Source organism: Hyaena hyaena, unplaced genomic scaffold (assembly GCF_003009895.1).
Source record: "Hyaena hyaena isolate Hyena2069 unplaced genomic scaffold, ASM300989v1 scaffold_392, whole genome shotgun sequence".
In the NCBI taxonomy this organism is placed as follows: Eukaryota; Metazoa; Chordata; class Mammalia; order Carnivora; family Hyaenidae; genus Hyaena; species Hyaena hyaena.
The window spans coordinates 1108858-1129139 of NW_024081017.1; the positions used below are offsets into that span (position 1 = coordinate 1108858).

General features: G+C 49.7%; 1 protein-coding gene and 1 pseudogene across 1 annotated transcript; one reads left to right on the forward strand and one right to left on the reverse strand.

Moving 5' to 3' along the window:
* Positions 1-49: 49 nt before the first annotated feature.
* TIMM29 (translocase of inner mitochondrial membrane 29) lies at positions 50-1781 on the forward strand. Its single transcript, XM_039250950.1, has 2 exons — positions 50-233; positions 309-1781. The coding sequence occupies exons 1-2, from the start codon at positions 140-142 to the stop codon at positions 995-997; spliced, it is 783 nt and encodes a 260-aa protein (XP_039106881.1). The 5' UTR covers positions 50-139; the 3' UTR covers positions 998-1781.
* Positions 1782-17052: 15271 nt separating this feature from the next.
* LOC120244422 lies at positions 17053-18330 on the reverse strand (annotated as a pseudogene).
* Positions 18331-20282: the final 1952 nt, after the last annotated feature.

The window sequence follows — 20282 nt, forward strand, 5'->3', positions numbered from 1 at the left end:
GCGCCGGGTCCGGATTCCATCCTCTTCCGACGAGAAGCCACTTCCGGCGCTCTTGACGCTTGCGCAGGAGAGCCGCCCGGGCCGTTTCCTCCGCCTTCCGGGCGTTTCTCTTCGGACACGGACGCTGGGCCGGAAGAGGATGGCGGCGGCCGCTCTGAAGAGGTTTTGGTCCCGAAACCGTGAAACTCCCGCGGGCCCGGCGGCCGCGAAGCTTGGCGTGTGGGCGCGGTTGGGTGAGTAGCGGCGGGAGGCGGCCGGGCGGGGTGGCCGCCGCGGCCCGGCGTCCGTCACCGCTTCTCTCCCCGCAGGCTCCTGGGCCCGCGTGCTGCTCCGAGACTACGCCGAGGCCTGCGGGGACGCGGCGGCGGCGGCGCGGGCCCGGCCCGGGCGGGCGGCCGCGTACGTGGGGCTGCTGGGCGGCGCGGCGGCCTGCTGCGCGCTGGCGCCGGGCGAGGCGGCTTTCGAGGCGGCGCTGCTCGACGCGTCGGGGACGCTCCTGCTGCTGGCGCCGGCCACGCGCAGCCGCGCCGCCGAGGCGCACGTGCAGCGGCTGCTGTGGCTGCGGGGCCGCGGCCGCCTCCGCCACGTGAGCCTGGGCCTGTGCTCGCTCGTGTACGAGGCGCCCGTGGACGCGCAGGCCAGCCTCTACCAGGCCCGCTGCCGCCACCTGCAGCCCCGCTGGGCCGACTTCCCGGCCCGCGTCCTGGACGTGGGCTTCGCCGGTCGCTGGTGGGTGCTGGCCGCGCGCATGCACGACTGCGACGTTAACGACGACGAGTTCCTCCACCTGCCGGCCCACTTGCGCGTCGTCGGGCCGCAGCAGCTGCGCTCCGAGGCCAACGAGCGGCTCTTCGACGAGAAGTACAGGCCCGTGGTGCTCACCGACGACCAGGTGGACCAGGCGCTGTGGGAGGAGCAGGTCTTGCAGAAGGAGAAGAAGGACAGGCTCGCCCTGAGCCAGGCTGACTCCCTGGTGCGGCCCGAGGCGCCCCGCTGAACACCGCCCCCGCCCCAATCAGGGTCGGGTCTGGGCTCTGAGCCCCCCACCCGCTGACGGACTCGTGACTCGTGTGCCCTGTCCGCCGCTGCAAGGGGAGTAAGTGACATGCAGGGCGCTCCCTGGGCTCTCGGCACCTGTCTGGCCGCTCCCCGTCCCTACCCCCCCCCGCCCTTGTTCCTTGTCAGAGCGCACGGAAGGACACTGCCAGCCTTGGCAATGAGCCCCGCGTGTCAATGAGCTTTTCTCGCGGAGCCTCACCGCCCCTCGACGGAGCGGTCCTATTTATTAGGTGTTTTCAGTGCTCTCCGAAGAGTATTCAGATTTTTAAGTTCGGCCATATTCGCCCTTGTTTCATGTTCATGATTCGCGTTTTTAATTATTTGAAGTTAAAGTTAAAAAGTTGATAGTCTCAGACGAAAGTGGAGAAACACCCCAGGCATCCTGGGTACCCTTCCCCCAGCGGAGCCCAAATGGAGCTTCCAGGAGGAGGACTACAGACTTTACGGGGCAGCTTTTTGCAATAAACAACCTGCTTTTACAACCAGGGACAGTGCTGGCAAAGTGACCCGGAAGGGGAAGACATTTAGAATTATCCATAGGTCCTGTTTGTATTTCAGAAACCCTGAAAACCCAGCGTCCTATGGAACGGGAGGTGTTAGGGTACAAAGCGGGTACTTAGGTTACGAAAATTCTGCTTTAAAAACTAATAGAGGAACGAGACTACCTCTGTCACCTAAGTGGCCTGTGGCTAGGGTAATAAAACTGTGAGATGAAACAATCATCTTTGTTATGTTTGTGTTAATGTGTTCTGCCATTTAGTTCTGGTACTTCTAAACCTTCCATTCACACTCGGTGTCCTTATTTTTGGCACAGTGGAGCATCTTGTAAGTCAACAGAAAAAGCGATGTTCAAAAAGCTGAATCTTTTTCTGGGCCACCTGGGTGGCTCAGTCGGTTAAGCACCTGACCAGCTCAGGTCATGACCTCATGGTTTGTGGGTTCAAGCCCCATGTTGGGCTCTGTGCTGTCACCTCAGAGCCTGGAGCCTGCTTCGGGTTCTGTGTCTCCTCTCTGCCCCAACTCTGTTCGCTGTCCATCTCAAAAATACATTTAGGGGCGCCTGGGTGGCTTAGTCGGTTAAGCGTCCGACTTTCGCTTAGGTCATGATCTCGAGGTTCGTGGGTTAGAGCCCCGCATCGGGCTCTGTGCTGACTGCCAGCTCAGAGCCTGGAGCCTATTTTAGAGTCTGTATCTCCCTCTCTCTCTGACCCTCCCCTGCTCACGCTGTCTCTCTCTCTCCTAGAAATAAATTATTTAAAAAAAAATTAAAATTTTTTTTAAAAAAATTTTCCCCCCCAAGAAAAACATCTTGGGAGAGCCAAGATTCAAACTGCAACTCCCAACCCTGTGCCTTAATCCTCAAACCTGGGATATTATTCTTCAATCCTAACATTCTGCCAGAAATTACTAATCTGCTATCACTAGCCATAGATAAAACTTGGATACGGAAATAGAAGTTTTACATGCAGGGGGCGCCTGGGTGGCTCAAGTCGGTTAAGCGTCCGACTTCGGCTCAGGTCATGATCTCATGGTTCGTGGGTTCGAGGCCCGCGTCAGGGCTCTGTGCTGACAGCTAGCTCAGAGCCTGGCACCTGTTTCAGATTCTGTATCTCCCTCTCTCTCAAATAAAACATTAAAAAAAAGTTTTTTTTAAAGAAATTCTACGTGCAAGATATAAAATACAGAAATTTTAAGTGAATATAAAAAAATACAAGGGCAAAAGGCAAAGGATACTGAATTATAATTCAATAAGGTTACCTGCCGAAGGCTCTGGGTCTAAATCCTGAAGTCTTCGTTAAAGAGATACTAACCAACTTCAAGGAAAGGGTTAAGACACACTGGCATCCAAGGGAGATGTGTTCCTCAGTGTGATCAGAAGTACTGGAAGTACAAAGCTTCATTGCTTGAGGTGGTTATTAAATGCCACTGCAGGGGCGCTTGGGTGGCTCAGTTAAGCGCCTAGCTTCTCAGGTCATGATCTCACAGTTTGTGGGTTTGAGCCCTGGGTCGAGCTCTGCTGACAGCTCAGCCTGGAGCCTGCTTCGGATTCTGTCTCTCTCTCTACCTCTGTTCTGCTCACGCATTCTCTTTCTCTCATAAACACACATTAAAAAAAAAAAAATAGTGCCTCTTGTGACATTTAGCCAGGATGTCTATTCCATGCAGACACCCGATAGCTGCGCAGCTTGGGGCAGTGGTTGGCAACAAACTAAACTCTCGGTGTTCTTGGGAATGTAAGGGCTTCGTATAGGCCTACAGTCTGTGTGGCTTTGTCTTTGGTTAGAGGGCTGACCTAGCTCACAGGATCCCTACCAGATTTTTGCTCCACTCTCCAATATCTCTTGCCTCTTGAGTTCTAAGGCTTGTGGGCTGGAACGGTCAGACAAGGGGACGGGGTGTTGGGGTATACACCCAAAGCCTGGGTCTAGGTCTCCTTGTTCGCTGCAGAGCCCCCAACACCCAAAGTGCTCAGGACAGCGTGGGCCACAGCAAATGCTGAAGGAGTTAGTCCACTGTGACTAAGAGTTGGTACGGTTCTGCTGGGGGGGGGGGTGTGAGTGGGGAGGGAAGCGGTGCAGGGCTGGCTCTCCACCTTGGGTCAGCCCAAAGGAAGCCCAGGCCCAGCACCAGAAACTGAAGTGCACAAACGGTTTCCACTGTTTCTATAAGGGCAGTAGGGTCTGGGGAAGAGGTGGCACTTAAACTAGGGTTTGGGGGCACTTGGGTGGCTCAATCAGTTAAGCATCCGACTTCGGTCAGGATCTCACGGTTTGGGAGTTCGAGGCCAGTGTCGGGCTTTGCTGACAGCTCACAGCCTGGAGCCTGCCTCAGATTCTAGGTCTCCCTTTCTCTCTCGAACCCTCCTCCAGTCATGCTCTGTTGGTGTCGCTCTCTCGGTCTCTCTCAAAAAACAAACACTTTAAAAAAAAAATAATAGTTTGAATCTCAGCTTTCATACTAGTTTTGTAGTTGACAAGGGCTAGAACAATTACATAAAAAGAAAAGGCAAACATTGTAAAGGAAAATGGATACTACTTGCAGACAATGTATTATATATAGAAACCTCTAAAGACCCCCGGAAAAAACTGATAGAAGAAAGGAATTCACTGATGTTGAAGGATACAAAATACAAAGTCTGTTGTATTTCTATACACTAATAAAGTAACAAAGAAAACAATCTAATTTACAATTGCATCAAAAAGAACACCTAGGAATAAATTTAACCAAGCAGATGAAAAACCTGTACATTGAAAACTTTAAGGCACTGATGAAAGCAAAACTGAAGACACAGATGTAAAGGTACACGGTGCTCATGGATGGGAATATTGTCAAAATGTCCGTATTCCCCAGGCACCTGGGTGGCTCAGGTTTGTGGATTTGAGCCCCACATCGCTGGTTGCTGTCCGTGCAGGGATCCTCTGTCCACCCCGCTCTCTGTCCCCCTCCCATTCTCCCTCTCTCTCAAAAAACAAACATTTAAAGTCCATATTCCCCCAAACAGTCTTCAACCCTACCAAAATTCCAATGACATTTCACAGGAAAAAAAAAAATTCCTGACATTTATAGGGAACCACAGAAGACCCTGAATAGCCAAAGTAATCTCAGGGAAGAGCAAACTGGAGGGATCATGCTTCCTGATGAAGTATATTACCAGGGTATAGTATTTGAAACAGTACGGTAGCAGGATCAGATCAATGGAACAAGATAGCCCAGAAATAAACCTATGAACATATGGTCAACTTATAACAAAGGAGCCAAGAACATACAATGGGTAGAGAGCAGTCTCTTCAATAAATGGTGTTGGGGAAACTGGACAACCACATTCAAAAGAAGGAAACGGGGCCACTATATTATACTACGTACAAAAATAATTGAAAATGGGTTAAAGAACAGAAGACCTGAAACCATAAAACTCTTAAAACAGAAGCAAGGAATCTCCTGGACATCAGTCTTGGTGATGATTTTTTGTATTTGGCACCAAAAGCACCGTCGACAAAGACAAAAGCAAGCAGAACCACAGCAAACTAAAAAGCTTCCACACGGCAAAGGGAACCATCAACAAAATGAAAAGGCAACCTACCCAAATGGGAGAAAATATTCCTAACTCCTACATCTGATAAGTGGTTACTATCCGAAATATATAAAAAGCTCAGACAATTCAATCACAAAAAGACAATCTGATTTAGAAATGGGCAGTGGATGTGAACAGACATTTGTCCAAAGAAGACATGCAGATGGCCAGCAGGTACATGAAAAAGATCCTCAACATAGCTAATCGTTGGGGAAGTGCAAATCAAAACCACAAGGAGGGATCACCTTGTAGCTGTGAGAATGCCTGTTGTCAGAAAGACAAGAAAGAAGTGTTGGCGAGGACGTGGGGAAAAGATAAGTCTTGTGCACGGTTGGTGGGAATGTAAACTGGTGCAGCCACTGTAGAAAACACTATGGCAGTTCCTCAAAAAATTAAAACTAGAACTACCCTATGAACCATTAATTCTACTCCTGGATATTTATCCAAACAAAAAAACTAAAGAAGATATATGTTCCCCTCTGTTCACTGCAGCATTATTTACAGTAGCCAAGATATGGAAACTCAGTGGATGATCGAATAAGGACGGTGTGATATACGATAGACTATTACTGAGCCATAAAAAGAAGGAAACCTTGCCGTTTTCAACAACATGGATGGACCTTGAGGACACTATGTTCAATGAAATAAGGGAACCAAAGACCAATGCTAAGGGAACTCACTCACATGTGGAATCTAACAACAACAACAAAAAAAGAACAACAAAGAAAAAACTGAGCTCACGGATACAGAAAGTCATGGGGATGTAATATATAGCATGGTGACTATGGTTAACAATATGCTATGTTTTGGGGGCACCTGGGTGGCTCCGTTGGTTGAGCCTCCAACTTTTTTTTTTTTTAAACGTTTTATTCTAGGAGAGAGAGAGAGAGACAGCGTGAGCAGGGGAGGGTCAGAGAGAGGGAGTCACAGACTGAAACATTTTTTAATGTTTATTTAAATCGAGAGAGAGACAGAGACAGAATCTGAACCAGGCTCCAGGCTCTGAGCTGTCAGCCACATTGGGCTCAAACTCACAGTGAGATCATGACCTGAGCCAAAGGTAGTCTTTGCCACCCAGGTGTCCCTCTATTTGGTTGTTTTAACTGCTGCTTAATCTAGAGAAGTCTCCCCCCCATAGCTTTGACCTGTTGTGAAAATGAATTTAACCATCTTGATTTCCCACATATGGATTTGTCACCTTGTTAGCTGGGTCCCAGGCAGCTCCATCCATCCATCCATCCATCCATCCATCCACCCATCCACCCATCCACCCATTCATCCATAGACAGATTTTTTTTTTAAATTTATTTATTTATTTAGAGGGAGAGAGTGAATCCCAAGCAGGTTCCGCACCATCAGCACAGAGCCCAACACCAGGCTCGAATTAACAAACTGTGAGATCATGACCTGAGCTAAAATCAAGTCAGATGCTTAACCGACTAAGCTACCCAGGCGCTCGTGGCCACAAGTTAAATCTCCCCAGGTGATGTCAATAAACAACCAAGCCTGCAGCCACTAGTCGGGAGGTTCTCCCACACCTCTTCCACGTGGGTACTTTGGCTTAGTCCCGCATCACGTGTTGGGAGGCACACCGTGACTGCCTGGCTCAGTCAGGGCCCTACACTGTTAGGTTTCCTTTCTGCCTTTCATCAAAGAATTTTTATATTTTTATTTTATTTTTTTTTAATTTTTTTAAATGTTTTATTTATTTCTAGGAGAGAGAGACAGCGTGAGCAGGGGAGGGTCAGAGAGAGAGGGAGTCACAGACTGAAACAGGCTCCAGGCTCCGAGCTGGCAGTCAGCACAGGGCCCGACGCGGGGCTCGAACCCACGAACCGCGAGATCATGACCTAAGCGAAAGTCGGACGCTTAACCGACTAAGCCACCCAGGCGCCCCAAAGAATTTTTATATTTTTAAATTAAAAAAATTTTTTAATGTTTATTTTTGAAAGAGAGAGTGAGTGGGGGAGGGGGAGAGAGAGAGAGGAGACAGAGAATCCAAAGCAGGCTCCAGGCTCTGAGCCGTCAGCACAGAGCCTGACATGGGGCTTGAACTCATGAACCGTGAGATACCGAACCTGATCCAAAGTCTGATCCTTATCCAACTGAGCCACCCAAGCACCCCAGGATTTTTTTCTTAAGATTTTATTTAAAAAAATTTTTTTTAATGTTTTATTTCTAGGAGAGAGAGAGAGAGAGACAGCGTGAGCAGGGGAGGGTCAGAGAGAGAGGGAGTTACAGACTCCGAAACAGGCTCCAGGCTCTGAGCTGGCAGTCAGCACAGAGCCTGATGCGGGGCTCGAACCCACAAACCGTGAGATCATGACCTAAGCGAAAGTTGGGACGCTTAACCGACTAAGCCACCCAGGCGCCCCTTAAGATTTTATTTTTAAAGTAATCTCTACACCCAACATGGGGCTCAGACTCACAACTCTAAGATCAAGAGTCCTATGCTCTACCAACTGAGCCAGCCGAGGGCCCCTTGTCTAAAGATTTCTGATCAATCCTTGAATGGATGGTGTCACTCGGGCTTCAAAATACAGCTCAATACTTTTGTTCTTTGTTTGTTCCTTTATTTATTTTAAGAAAAGGACAGAGAGTGTTGGGAGGGGCAGAGAGCGAGGGAGAAAATACCAGGCAGGCTCTGCGCCAAGAGCGCAGGGCCCAACATGGGGCTTGATCTCATGAAACAAGAGATTACAACCTGAGTCGAAATCAAGAGTCAGATGCTTAACCGACTGGGCCATGCAGGCGCCCCAAATACATTTGTTCTTGTAACCACATTTGGGGCTCATGAGACTCCAGCATCCCACATATACTGTCATTGAATCGTTGTGACCTACCAGATGGAGCTTCTGGAGAATTCGCTGCCATCTCCTAGGACAAATGCTGGACTTGCCCTTTTAAGATTTCCCTGAGGGCCGCTGGAGGCATCGGTCCTGTCCCCACCTCACAGCTGCTCCGAGTGGCCGCCCATTGTTACGAACAACACCTGCAAAGCCAGCTGAGCCCAGAACAAGGCAGGGACCAGGACCTACCCCGGCCTCAGCTGGACCCAGAAGGCCCCTAGTGCGCTGCAAACAACCTCAGCAGCCCCGGAGGGTCCCCCCAAAGTCGAAGCCGTTTCCTTAGAGCCGCTGCACTTGTCAGAGATGTCCCAGGCCTTCCACACACACCCCCACCCCTCTCTCTTACGTGACTTGCTTTGACTAAGGAAAAAATTGCTAGCGTACTTGGCTCTGGGAAGGCTCCAAGTGTGTAAGCTGTTTATTTTTCATTGTACTGAGGTGAAATCCACATAACACCAAATTTGCCACTTCAAGGTGTACAACTCAGTGGTATGTAGATCATTCACGCTGTCATAGGACCAGTGATGTGGGAAACAAAGGCAGAGAGATGCTGGTACCCCAAGAACCAACCCCGTGAGATGAACATTTTACTCAAGTAATCAGTCTTCTACTGGGTTTAAGAATATCATGCTATTGAAAGGATCAGTCAAGTCAGAAAGACTTACATTCAAAAGCAATAAAACGGGGGCACCGGGGGGCTCAGTGGGTTAAGCGTCCGACTTCAGCTCAGGTCATGATCTCGCAGTTCCTGAGTTCAAGCCCCGCGTCAGGCTCTGTGCTGACAGCTTGGAGGCTGGAGCCTGCTTAGGATTCTACAGCTCCGTCTCTCTCTGCCCCTTCCCCACTCATATTCTGTCTCTGTTGCTCTCAAAAATAAACATGAAAAATAAAATTAAAAAAGCAATAAAATCGAAAAGCCTGTAAAACCCTCTTCCCTGTAATGACACAAAGGCGTGCAAGAACAAGTTCAACGCGAGGTTTAGAGCCGTCTCTGTCTCTAGTGGGGCCCAAGGCAGAAAAGGGGGAGGGACACGCTGGGGACTTCTCTGTACACAAAGTGAGGAGGTGGGTTTGTGACTGTCTGCTATATTCACCTTTCTATGTTTTGTTATCTCTGAAATGCTGCAGAGCAAAATGTAGAGCATCAAACATAACTGGGGGAAGGTCAAGGGAAGGACAGCTGAGGAGCTGGCTCGACTTAACATTTTTCAGGGAATGAGATCAGCCGCTGCCTCCTCAACACTGCCCAAGTTCAGGGTCCCTGGGGAGTCACGGTTTGCGTTCAAGATGAGCGGGAAACTACCTTTATGCCGGTTAAATAACAAAATTCAACCGAGTAAATTTTAAAGCTCTAGCAGGTTTTATTAATTGATTCACGAATCAGGTAGCATCCCGTCTAGCAAGTAGAGGGGAGCTCTAAAGGGCTTACGGAAAAGGGAAGGCTTTTTATTTTAAATTTATTTATTTTGAGAGAGAGAGAGAGAGAGAGAGAGAGAATGCAAGCAGGGGAGGGGCAGAGAGAGGAAGAGAGAGAATCCTAAGGAAGCTCTGTGCTGTCCGCGCAGAGCCCAATGCGGGGCTCGATCCCACGAACTGTGAGATCATGATCTGAGCCGAAATTAAGAGTTAGACACTTAACCAAATGAACTGCCTCAGTGCCCCCAAAAGGAAAAGTTTTTAAAGATAGAGAGGGAATAGCAAAAAATGAAAATATCAGCAAAGAATCCATTGTTTTAGGCAAAGTCCCCCTCCTAAGGGGGATGGAAAGAGACTATCAGTCAGGTTCCAGGCTGACCAGAAAGTGGCTGGAAGCGACACTTCTCAGGAGCTGAACTGCAGTCACGTCAGGTATCGAGTCTCGCTCTGCTGTCGCAGGGCCTTAACCTAAGCGACGCCATTTGGGGCCTGGGGTTTTCTTCTTTTTTTTTTTTTTTAATATTTTTTATTTATTTCTAGGAGAGAGAGGGAGAGAGAGACAGCGTGAGCAGGGGAGGGTCAGAGAGAGGGAGACTCTGAAATGGGCTCCAGGCTCTGAGCTGGCAGTCAGCACAGAGCCTGACGCGGGGCTCAAACCCACGAACCGCGAGATCATGACCCAAGTCGGACGTTTAACCAACTAAGCCACCCAGGCGCCCCTGTGGTTTTCTTCTTAATGCCTCCTTGGCAGGAAGGCGAAGTGGAAATCCGGGTCCAGGCACCGAAGCTCTTCTGTTTCGGACGAGACAATCTTCAGAGGCCAAGTTACTATGCCAGAGCTCTCACGGGACCGCGGTTTGAGAGCACAGAGCCCACAAACTCCAGCCTGTTAGCGGTGCTCAGCAAACTGAAGAGCTAAAGCTGGATTTTTGGAAGCAGGTTTTAAGGACTGTATTCCTTGGAGTATCTCCTTTAAGCGTGTATTTGCTGCAGGGCGGCAGCGTTTACAAACTGAAACCAGTATCACTGTACACGTGGACACAACAGTTAGCCCCAAGTCCATTCTTCATATGCAACACCACAGTCATTAACAAGAGGGTAAGATCTACAGACACCAACATGGACGGACGTCCAGGATGTGCAGTGAACTAGCAAAAGCAAGTTTCAGAAGAGGCGGAGATAAACTCCCCAAAGTTGAACTGCTGGGTTCAAGGATGTGTGCATTGTGGGTTCACGCCCATTAGGGTGGCTCTAATAATAACAACACTCGGAAAATAACAAGTGTTAGCAAGGGCGTGGAGAAATTGGAACTCTGTGGCCTATTGTTGGGAATGTAAAATAGTGGAACCGCTGTGGAAACAATTTGGTGGGTCCTCAAAAAGTTTAGAACAGCCACATGGCGCAGAAATTCCCCTTCTGTGTATATAACTGAAGGAACTGAAAGCAGGGAGGGGCATTTGGATGGCTCAGTCAGTTGAGCGTTGGACTTCGGCTCAGGTCATGATCTCACAGCGTGGGAGTTCGAGCCCCGCGTCGGGCTCTGTGCTGACAGCTTGGAGCCTGGAGCCTGCTTTGGATTCTGTGTCTCCCTCTCTCTCTGCCCCTCCCCTGCCTGCGCTCTGTCTCCCCCCCCCTCAAAAAATAAACATTAAAAAATAAAATTTAAACAGAGTTGAAAGCATGGACTCAGGGCACCTGTGTTTATAGCAGCATTGTTCACAACGGCCAGAGACAGAAGCAATGTCCATCTGCAGAGACATGGATAAATAAGCTGGTGTCTAGCCACACAATGGAATATTATTCAGCCGTGCAAAGGAAGGAACCCGACACTTCCTACAACACGGATGAACCTTGAGGACATCACGCAGAGTGAAATAAGCCCTTGAGTTTGGGAAGATTAAGAGCTTTGGAGACAGGTGGTGGGGATGGCAGTACAATGTGAGTGCTTGATACTGCTGATCTGGATGCTTAAAAAATGGCTAAGATGGGACACCTGGGTAGCATAGTCGGTTAAGCGTCCGACTTCGGCTCAGGTCATGATCTCGTGGTTCGTGGGTTCGAGCCCTGCGTCGGGCTCTGTGCTGACAGCTCAGAGCCTGGAGCCTGCTTCAGATTCTGTGTCTCCCTCTCTCTCTGCCCCTCCCCTGCTCATGGTCTGTGTCTCTCTATTTTTGAATTTAGAAAGTTTTTTTTAAAATGGCTAAGATAGTAAGTTTTATGTGATACTTATTTCCCATTTGTCATTTTGGTCAATACTGTCATTTGCAGTTCCCCCCACTGATGCTGTGTGCAGCTGCCTGGTTCCCCACAGCGTCTGCCATGGAGCGAGGGATCAAGCTTCTGAATTTCACCAAATCGATGGGTGAAACACGGTGACTCACTGCAGTTTTTAATTTGTATTTCTTTTATAAGTGACATTGAGCATCTTGTCACGGGTTGAAAAGCCATTTTTATTTGGGACTTGGGTTAGTTTGGCTTTTTCTGAAGTGACTAATCACACCCTTTGCTCCCTTTCCCCTTCGGTAGCTAATTTCTATTCATTCATTAGATATCTTCACATTAGCACACCAGGCCTTTCCCTTGGGTCAGAGGTTTAAGTACTTTTCCTGGATAGTTTTTCACTTTGGACACAAAAAAGTATTTTTATGTGGTTGAATTCATCAATATTTAAGCTTGTAGCTTTAGAGCCATAGTTAGAAAGGTTTTTCACATACTAAGTTTAGAAAGTCTTCAAATGATAATACAATTTTTTTCTCTTCTGTAAGCATTTTCCATTTTCCAAACGATTGTGGTGTGGTACACATCACATAAAATTTACCATCTTAGCCATTTTATTGTATTATTTTATTAAAACAATTTTTTAATGTTTATTGATTTTTGAGAGGCAGAGAGAAAGAGAGAGAGACAGAACACGAGCAGGGGAGGGGCAGAGAGAGAGGGAGACACAGAATCTGAAGCAGGCTCCGGGCTCCGAGCTGTCAGCACAGAGCCCGATGCCGGGCCTTGAACTCATGAACCGTGAGATCATGACCTGAGCCAAAGTCAGATGCTTAACCGACTGAGCCACCCAGGCGCCCCCAAAAAGTTTTTATTTTTAAGAGAGAGAGAGAGAGCAGGGGAGGGGGATGTGCAGAGAGGGGAGGCAGAGGATCCGAACAAAGCACAGAGCCCAATGCAGGGCCTGAACTCAAGAACCAGGATATCTTGACCTGAGCTGAAGTCAGACACTTAAACAACTGGGCCACCCAGGCGCCCCTTGATACATTATTATTAACTAAAGTCCACAGTTCACATTAGGGTTCACTCCGGGTGTTGTACATTCTACGGGCTTTGCCAAAGGCATAAAGTCCTGGGTCCGTTACAGCACGGGCACAGAATAGTTTCCCTGTCTCAAAACTCAGCGCGCTCCACTTACCCATCCCTCCCCGCACCCCCTCATCTTTTCACGGTCTCTACAGATTCTCTATATAGCTGTAGATCTGATTATTTGGATGGCCGCAGTTTTATTTATTCACCTATTGAAGGACACGCCAGTGACTTCAGAGATAACCTGGCGGGTGATGGCCATGAGCAGTGCCGCGGATGAGTGTGTGGCGCGTGGTGACCACCAGAGGGAGCCAGATCCCCCCTTTTCTCCCTCACCAGGGCGGCCATCCATTCCCAGTTTGTTCCGGTCCACCGTTCCCTGCACTGGAGCTGAACCACACCTGCACTCTATAGCCTCATGCCCCACTTTGCCTTTCTTACTAGTACTCACTGATGTCTTCTCTGCCCAGCCCGCACCCCCCTCCGCTCCCCCCTCCCCCGCCCTGCCTGCCGCCACTGCTGAATGAAGGTCTGAGTGAAGCGGGAATCTGTCTCTTCTTGTTAACTACCATTTCTCCGGTGCCTGGCATGTAGCACACACTCAGTCAAGGTTATGAGCTGAATGCTAGTGTCCCTTAAAAATTCCTATGTTGAGATCCTAAGCCCTATGGTGATGGCATTAGGAGGTCGGGCTTTTGGAAGGTGATTGGCTCTCGAGGGGAGAGCCCCATGAACGGGATGTTTACCCCAGGGAGCTCTCTCTTGCTCTTCCTGCACCGTGTGAGGACACCATACTACTTTTACAGGCAAGGAGGCAAACCCTCATCAGGCATCAGATCTGCCGATGCCTTGATCTTCTATTTTCCAGCCTCCAGGACCTGCAGAGAAATCTCTGTTGGTTTTAAGGCATCCAGTCTACAATATTCAGTGAGTGCAGGCTGCATAGACTACGATCGTCATTAATGAATGAATGAATTTACATCCTGCAGCTTATGTTCTGTAGAGAGGGCTTTGAGGTGACCTCAAATGACAGCCTCAGCTCTGCAAACGCGAAGCCCTGCCCGTTCACTGAGCAATGACTGGCACTTACTGGATCCCGGCCATTAGATTCTCCATTAGATTCTGGTGGCCATGGCTTCTATTTAGCACTCACTGGATTCCGGCCATTAGATTCTCCATTAGATTCTGGTGGCCATGGCTTCTATTTAGATTTCTTGCCATCATAATGCTACTTTTGTCCTTTACTTTTTAAAAAATTTTTAATGTTTATTTATTTTGAGAGAGAGAGAGCATGAGTGGAGGAGAGGCAGAGAGAGAGGGAGGCACAGAATCTGAAGCAGGCTCCAGGCTCCGAGCTGTCAGCACAGAGCCTGACGCGGGGCTCGAACCCACAAACCATGAGATCATGACCCGAGCCGAAGTCAGATGCTTAACCCACTGAACCACCCAGGCGCCCTTGTGCTACTTTTCCCTGAAGAGTATGATTTCTAATAGCCTCTATGCTTGAGGCCACACCTGAATTCTGTTCTACTTCGTCACGTCATGGGGGCAGGTCCCTCTGCCTGTAGAACTGGGGCCGTTGCTCTGTGATGCTCTGCTTTAAAATGCTGCCTGATAAAAACAAAGCCCATGATGAGCCTTTCTGCTCTGAAACATTGTTAACTTGATCTACAGAGATGCAAACTGTTTAAGGGGAGATTGAAAATCCACTGGTATCTTTTCCCCTCCTGGCTCTACCTTGGTCTCTGTGCAACCGTGTTCTTGGCGGGCTGAAGGTGACATTGATATGGTAGAACGTTACTATGGAGACAGCCGGGACTGGCTCTATTAGCTGCACTCTTGCTAAGCTATTATCCTGGCAGAAAGGGTGTGAAGAAATTAATATGTCAGCAGCTCCTCGCACGTGTGACTGCTACAGGGTCCATGTTAATCTGTGTTTTTAATGACGGACAACCAAAGATCTGGAAACATCGTGAAAATGGTGCATGCAAAATCATCAGCAAGAAATGTCAGAAAAATCTCGCAGTCCACACCCCCCTCCCCCGTTGAAGGTTTGTTCCAGATCAATCGCAGGAGAAAGCAGAACTGTGTATATCCTTAGCAAAAGAAAAACAACAACAACAACAAACGAAAACAAAGAACAAAGAAAGCTCTCCTTGGAAATTCACATTCAGCCTCCAAGAGGACCTGAAGCCACGTGGGAGCACTGGGGGTATGACTGCCCCCCCAGACTGCAGCAGACTTTCAGCTTTATTTCAGCGGTCTCACTGTTTCACCTAGTGATGAAATTTTCTGTAACCGTACGTGGCGGCCAGCGCCACTTGCTCTAATTAGAAGAGAACGGTAAAAACAGACGTGATAATGGCCTCTGTGGAAAACAGTGTGGCGGCTCCTGGAAGAATTCAAAACAGAATTTCTGTGTGACCCAAGAATCCCCTGCTGGGTTTTTCCCCAAGAGAAGGGAAAGAAAGGTCTGGAAGAGATGACGGCACACCCATGTTCATAGCATCATGATCCACAGTAGCCCAAAGGTGGAAACAACCCATCAACGGAGGAATGAATAAACAAAACGTGGTCCATCCATACAACGGGATCTTATTCAGACTTGAAAAAGAAGGACATTCTGGGGCGCCTGGGGAGCTTGGTCGGTGGAGCGTCCGACTTCAGCTCAGGTCATGATCTCACAGCTCATGAGTTCGAGCCCCGCGTCGGGCTCTGTGCTGACAGCTAGCTCAGAGCCTGGAGCCTGCTTTGGATTCTGTGTCTCCCTCTCTCTCTGCCCCTCCCCCGCTCATGCTCTGTCTCTCTCTCAAAAAAACAAAGCTTAAAAAAAAAATTTAAAAATTAGGAAAACACTCTGAGACTTGGGTGCACTTCCCTGGTCGGCGTGTCTGGTCACGCATCGATGTGCTGGGGGGATGGTGCATCCCCGGGGACGATGGAAACTTCTGGATGCTAAATCTCCAGTGTCTGGCCGCGGTCAAGGTTGTTGGAGAAACGTTTGCTGACAGACATACTGGACTACTTTCGTACATCTTCTATCTGCTTCGTTCCTTATGTCCCCCGTCACTGCTTTCTTTGCATTTGATGGACTTTCTCCTCGTGTCCGTCTGGACTCCATCCTCGTTTCCTTTCACGCTTTTGAGTCTGTTGCTTGTCCCCTTCTGCCATCCCTTGTCCCAGATGGCTGAGGGGAGCAGAGGTCTTTACAGCCTTTGACAGATGCCGCCCGGGCAAGTGCCCCAGCCCTGGGGCTGTGTCACTCTGAGGGCGGTGACGAGAAAGCAGAGCCCGTGTGCTAGGCCCGTGGTGGGGGTGGGGGCCGAGGGCAGGTCAAAACGGACCACAGTTTTCTGAGAACGAGATCCATTTTGCTCCCCACACCCCACCTTCAGACGGCACCAGGTCCCACAGGTCAAGGGCTCCGTCCCACAAGACTGCCTCCCTGCCCCTTCGTTGCCCGTCACAAACCCAGCTTGTCTCCTGCGCTTCTGATGGACTGGCCTGAAATCACAGGTTCCCACGACCGTCTCCCCAGGCTCGAGCAGATCACAGGACTCAGACTCAGTTTACTACCTAGATTACCCGTTTGTTACAAAGGGTAAGAAAGGATACGAATCAACAGCCAGAGGCAGAGACGCATAGGGTGGGGTCCAGGTCCCCGGCACAGGAGCGCCTGTTCGGGCAGACTCGGGGCTCCGCACGCAAGTGCATCTGATTCACCAACCCGGAAGCTCTCGGAACCCATCCCTTTTGGGTTTTTAAGGAGGCTTCAGGAGATAGGCGTGTTTGATGGAATCACGGACCACTGGCAGTAGATGCAATCTCCAGCCCCTCGACGCTCCCCGGAGGCTGGGGTGAGGAGGGACTGAATGTTCTAGCTCTCCAGTCACATCACTGGTTCCTTGGACAACCAGCCCCCATCCTTCCGTGCTTTCCAAAAGTCACCCCATTAAAAAAATTTTTTTTAATATGTATGTTTTTGAGAGAGACAGAGACAGACATGGGGGTGGGGGGTGGGGAAGAAGGGCAGAGAGAGACACACACACACAGAATCCAAAGCAGGCTCCAGGCTCCGAGCTGTCAGCACAGAGCCCAACGCGGGGCTCGAAGTCACGAACAGCGAGATCGTGACCTGAGCCAAAGCTGGCCGCTCAGCCAACTGAGCCACCCAGGCGCCCCAAAAGTCACCTCATTAATACAAACTCAGGTGTGGTTGAAAGGAGCTTATGATTAATACCAAGACACTTTTATCGCTTTTTTTTTGGTAAGATTTTATTTTTAAGCAATCTTTCCACCCAACGTGGGGCTCGAACTCAAGACCCCAAGACCAAGAGTCACATGTTGTACTGACTGAGCCAGCTAGGCATGCCAACACTTTTACCACTCTTACCATTTGTGACATCCCAAGAGTTTTAGCGCTGTGCTGGAAATAGAACAAAGCCAAATATATATTTCTTATTATAAATCACAGTATCACAAAACAGAACCATTAGAAATTGCCAGGGAAACTGGATGTGGGGGTGAGAGACACTGGGCTTGAGCCCCCAGAGGGACGAAGCTGCTGCTGACTGACCCCCACGTTTGCTACTATGTTTTAAAATATATATACTCTGGTTAAAATATATATTACTCAGATCGTATAAGTCTTTCGCCTTTTATTTATTTTTTTTTCCAATGTATTTATTTAATATATTCGTCACAAGGGCTCAACCAGAGACTTAATTTAAAAAACATAAACAAAACAAAAATGACACCACAGTTTACGATACACAGTCCAAGGCAGAACTGAAGGAAAGGACAGACCATCTAAGGAGAAAATAAAACGACAACACAAGAAGAGAGGCTGGCCAGTCAGGGTTCTTGGCTGGAGACCTGCCTTGAGTAGGTTTCTTGCAGATACTTCTTAAATGCTGTGGGGTTTTCCAGAGCTCAGCGGCACGTGTGTTCAAAGGGCTATCGATGTTAGGTTCTCCTAGCAGGCTCTGGATGGACAGCAGGATGGTCCTGACATCATACAGGGCAGGCCACTTGTCCTTCAGGATGTCCAGGCAGATGTTACCCTGGGTGTCCACGCTGGGGTGGTAGCAGGGCGTGAGGAACTTGACCGTGGCGCGTTGTAAGGGTAGCCACTGGGGAACTCCAGGGAGAGCTTATACCTCAGATCCTCGGATACTGCGCTGGCTGCTCCATGATGGTCCCCACCCATTTGAAAAGGTTGTCTGGGGCGCCTGGGTGGCTTAGTCGGTTAAGCGTCCGACTTTCGCTTAGGTCATGATCTCGCGGTTCGTGGGTTCGGGCCCCGCGTCGGGCTCTGTGCTGGCTGCCAGCTCAGAGCCTGGAGCCTGTTTCAGAGTCTGTGTCTCCCTCTCTCTCTGACCCTCCCCTGCTCGCACTGTCTCTCTCTCTCTCCTAGAAATAAATAAAACATTAAAAAAAAAAAAAAAAGAAAAGGTTGTCTGATTCAGGGAAGGCAGTAATTCCTTTGTCACCAGACATCACAAGGGTCATCAGCTCCTGCTGTAGCCTCTTGCCCACGGGGCCCTCGGCAGAGCCCCCGCTGGGCTCGGCTCCTTTGAGGGCGGCGGCGATGCTGGCGGTGGCTGGGTTGCGGTTCTGGGAGGCCATCTGGGTGGCGCGGGCACGGCGACAGGTACTAGGAGAGCCCAACTCCAGCTGCCAAATCTTTCACCTTTTAAAGTACAGTGTACTAACTTCAAAACAACCACAAATCATTCCCAGTCTGGGACGCCTTCCTGGCCACTGAACACCTTGCAACTTCTAATACAAGGTGTCATATTGGTGGCACGGGTGAATTCATTTATTTGACTAGTGTGTACTGAGCGCGGACTACACACCGGCGATATTACTGACACGTGGGCTACGCTGAGGAACAGAAAGAAGACCCCACATTCCCATGGGGCTCTAACGCTAGTGGGAAAGTCACACGAGGGCCGCGGGCGACAGATGATTGGGTGGCACATAAGTAAGTCAGAGAGAGTGTTAAAGGGAAAGTGTGCCCTATAGAAAGGGAAAAGTGGAAAGGGAGCCGGGAGAGCTGGGTGCTGAGGGAGCCGCTGTAATACAAAATAGAGGCATTAGAGAAGCTGGGATTGGAGCAAAAGTCTGGGAGAGCGGAGGGATGGGGGAGAGGGGCCCTGGGCGGAAAGACAGCAGAAGCAAAGGCCCTGCGGCAGGAGCGTGCCTTGCAGCCTGTTAGAACAGTGAGGCGGCCAGTGTGGCTGGCGTGCGCCAGTGAGTGGGGACCTGGAGAGGTGAGGGCAGGGGCCTTGCGGGGCAGGGTAAGGACTTCAGCTTAGGTCAGTGCAGCCACTGGTCCAGTCCTTTAGCTTAAGAAGATTCTAGAGGCTGATTTCAGAAGAAATGCTATTCTTCACCTTGCATTAGAAACATAATCCCTGGCCTGGGGCCCCGGGGTGGCTCAATCAGTTTAGCGTCCGACTTCAGCTCAGGTCATGATCACAGAGTTTGTGGGTTCGAGCCCCGCGTCAGGCTCTGTGCTGACAGCTCAGAGCCCGGAGCCTGCTTCAGATTCTGTGTCTCCCTCTCTCTCTCTGCGTCTCCCCTGCTCACGCTCTGTCTCTCTCTCAACAATAGATAAACATTAAAAAAAAAAAAAGAAAGAAACATAATCCCTGGCCTCTTCTACTTTTTTTGGAAATTTTAAATATGAAGGGAAAAAACCTAAGTCTGGGCATCTAGCAGTGTCCGGGACAGCACCGCAGGCCACTTTGTCGTGTCTGATTAATGTCAGCGCAGAGGGGCCAGCGCATGATCGTCAAAGAGGAAGACCAGGCATTGAGCCACTGGGAGAGGGGCTTTTCTTCCTCCCTCGTCTGCGAGGACGTCAGCGAGGCCCCTGGGCAGGAACGACCAGGGTGGGTGCGAGCTGACCCAGGGCCCCGCGGGCACTCTCCTAATTCCATCCTGCCTGTGGGCCGAGCCACTGATCTCAGGAGGGCCGATGACAACAGCTTCATGAGGAGGACCTCCACACCCCCCTCCATAAATAGAGCTGTCGCGATCCTGCCCAGGGGGAGCAGCCTTCCCATCCCCCAGCCAGCTCCTGGGGTGGGTCGGAGGAGGTTGGCTGGGTGGCATGGACTTATTGCTGCTTCTGAGGATTATTCCAGATTGAGGCAAAGTATGCAAACCATAAGATCTACACTTTATTTATTTATTTATTTTTGAGAGAGAGAGTGACAGAGTGAGAGCAGGGAAGGACAGAGAGAAAGGGAGACACAGAATCTGAAACAGGCTCCAGGCTCCAAGCTGTCAGCACAGCACCCGACGCGGGGCTCGAACCCACGAACTGTGAGATCACGACCTGAGTTGAAGTTGGATGCTTAACTCACTGAGCCACCCAGGCGCCCCCAATTACCGCTTTATTCTTAAGTGTCCGGTTCAGGGGGATTATGCACCTTCACAATGTCATGCGGCCATCACCGCCACCCATCTCCAGAACCTTCTGTGTTGAAAAACTGAAACTCAGTCCCCATAAAACACTAAACCCTCATACCCCTCCCCCAGCTCCTGGTCCCCACCTTTTCCCTCTATAA

Bases quoted from the DNA above. Each gene is read 5' to 3' on its own strand.
- TIMM29 (XM_039250950.1), top strand. From the start codon at position 140: ATGGCGGCGGCCGCTCTGAAGAGGTTTTGGTCCCGAAACCGTGAAACT. The intron at 234-308 runs GTGAGTAGCGGC...CTCTCCCCGCAG, and splicing joins TGGCGTGTGGGCGCGGTTGG to GCTCCTGGGCCCGCGTGCTG.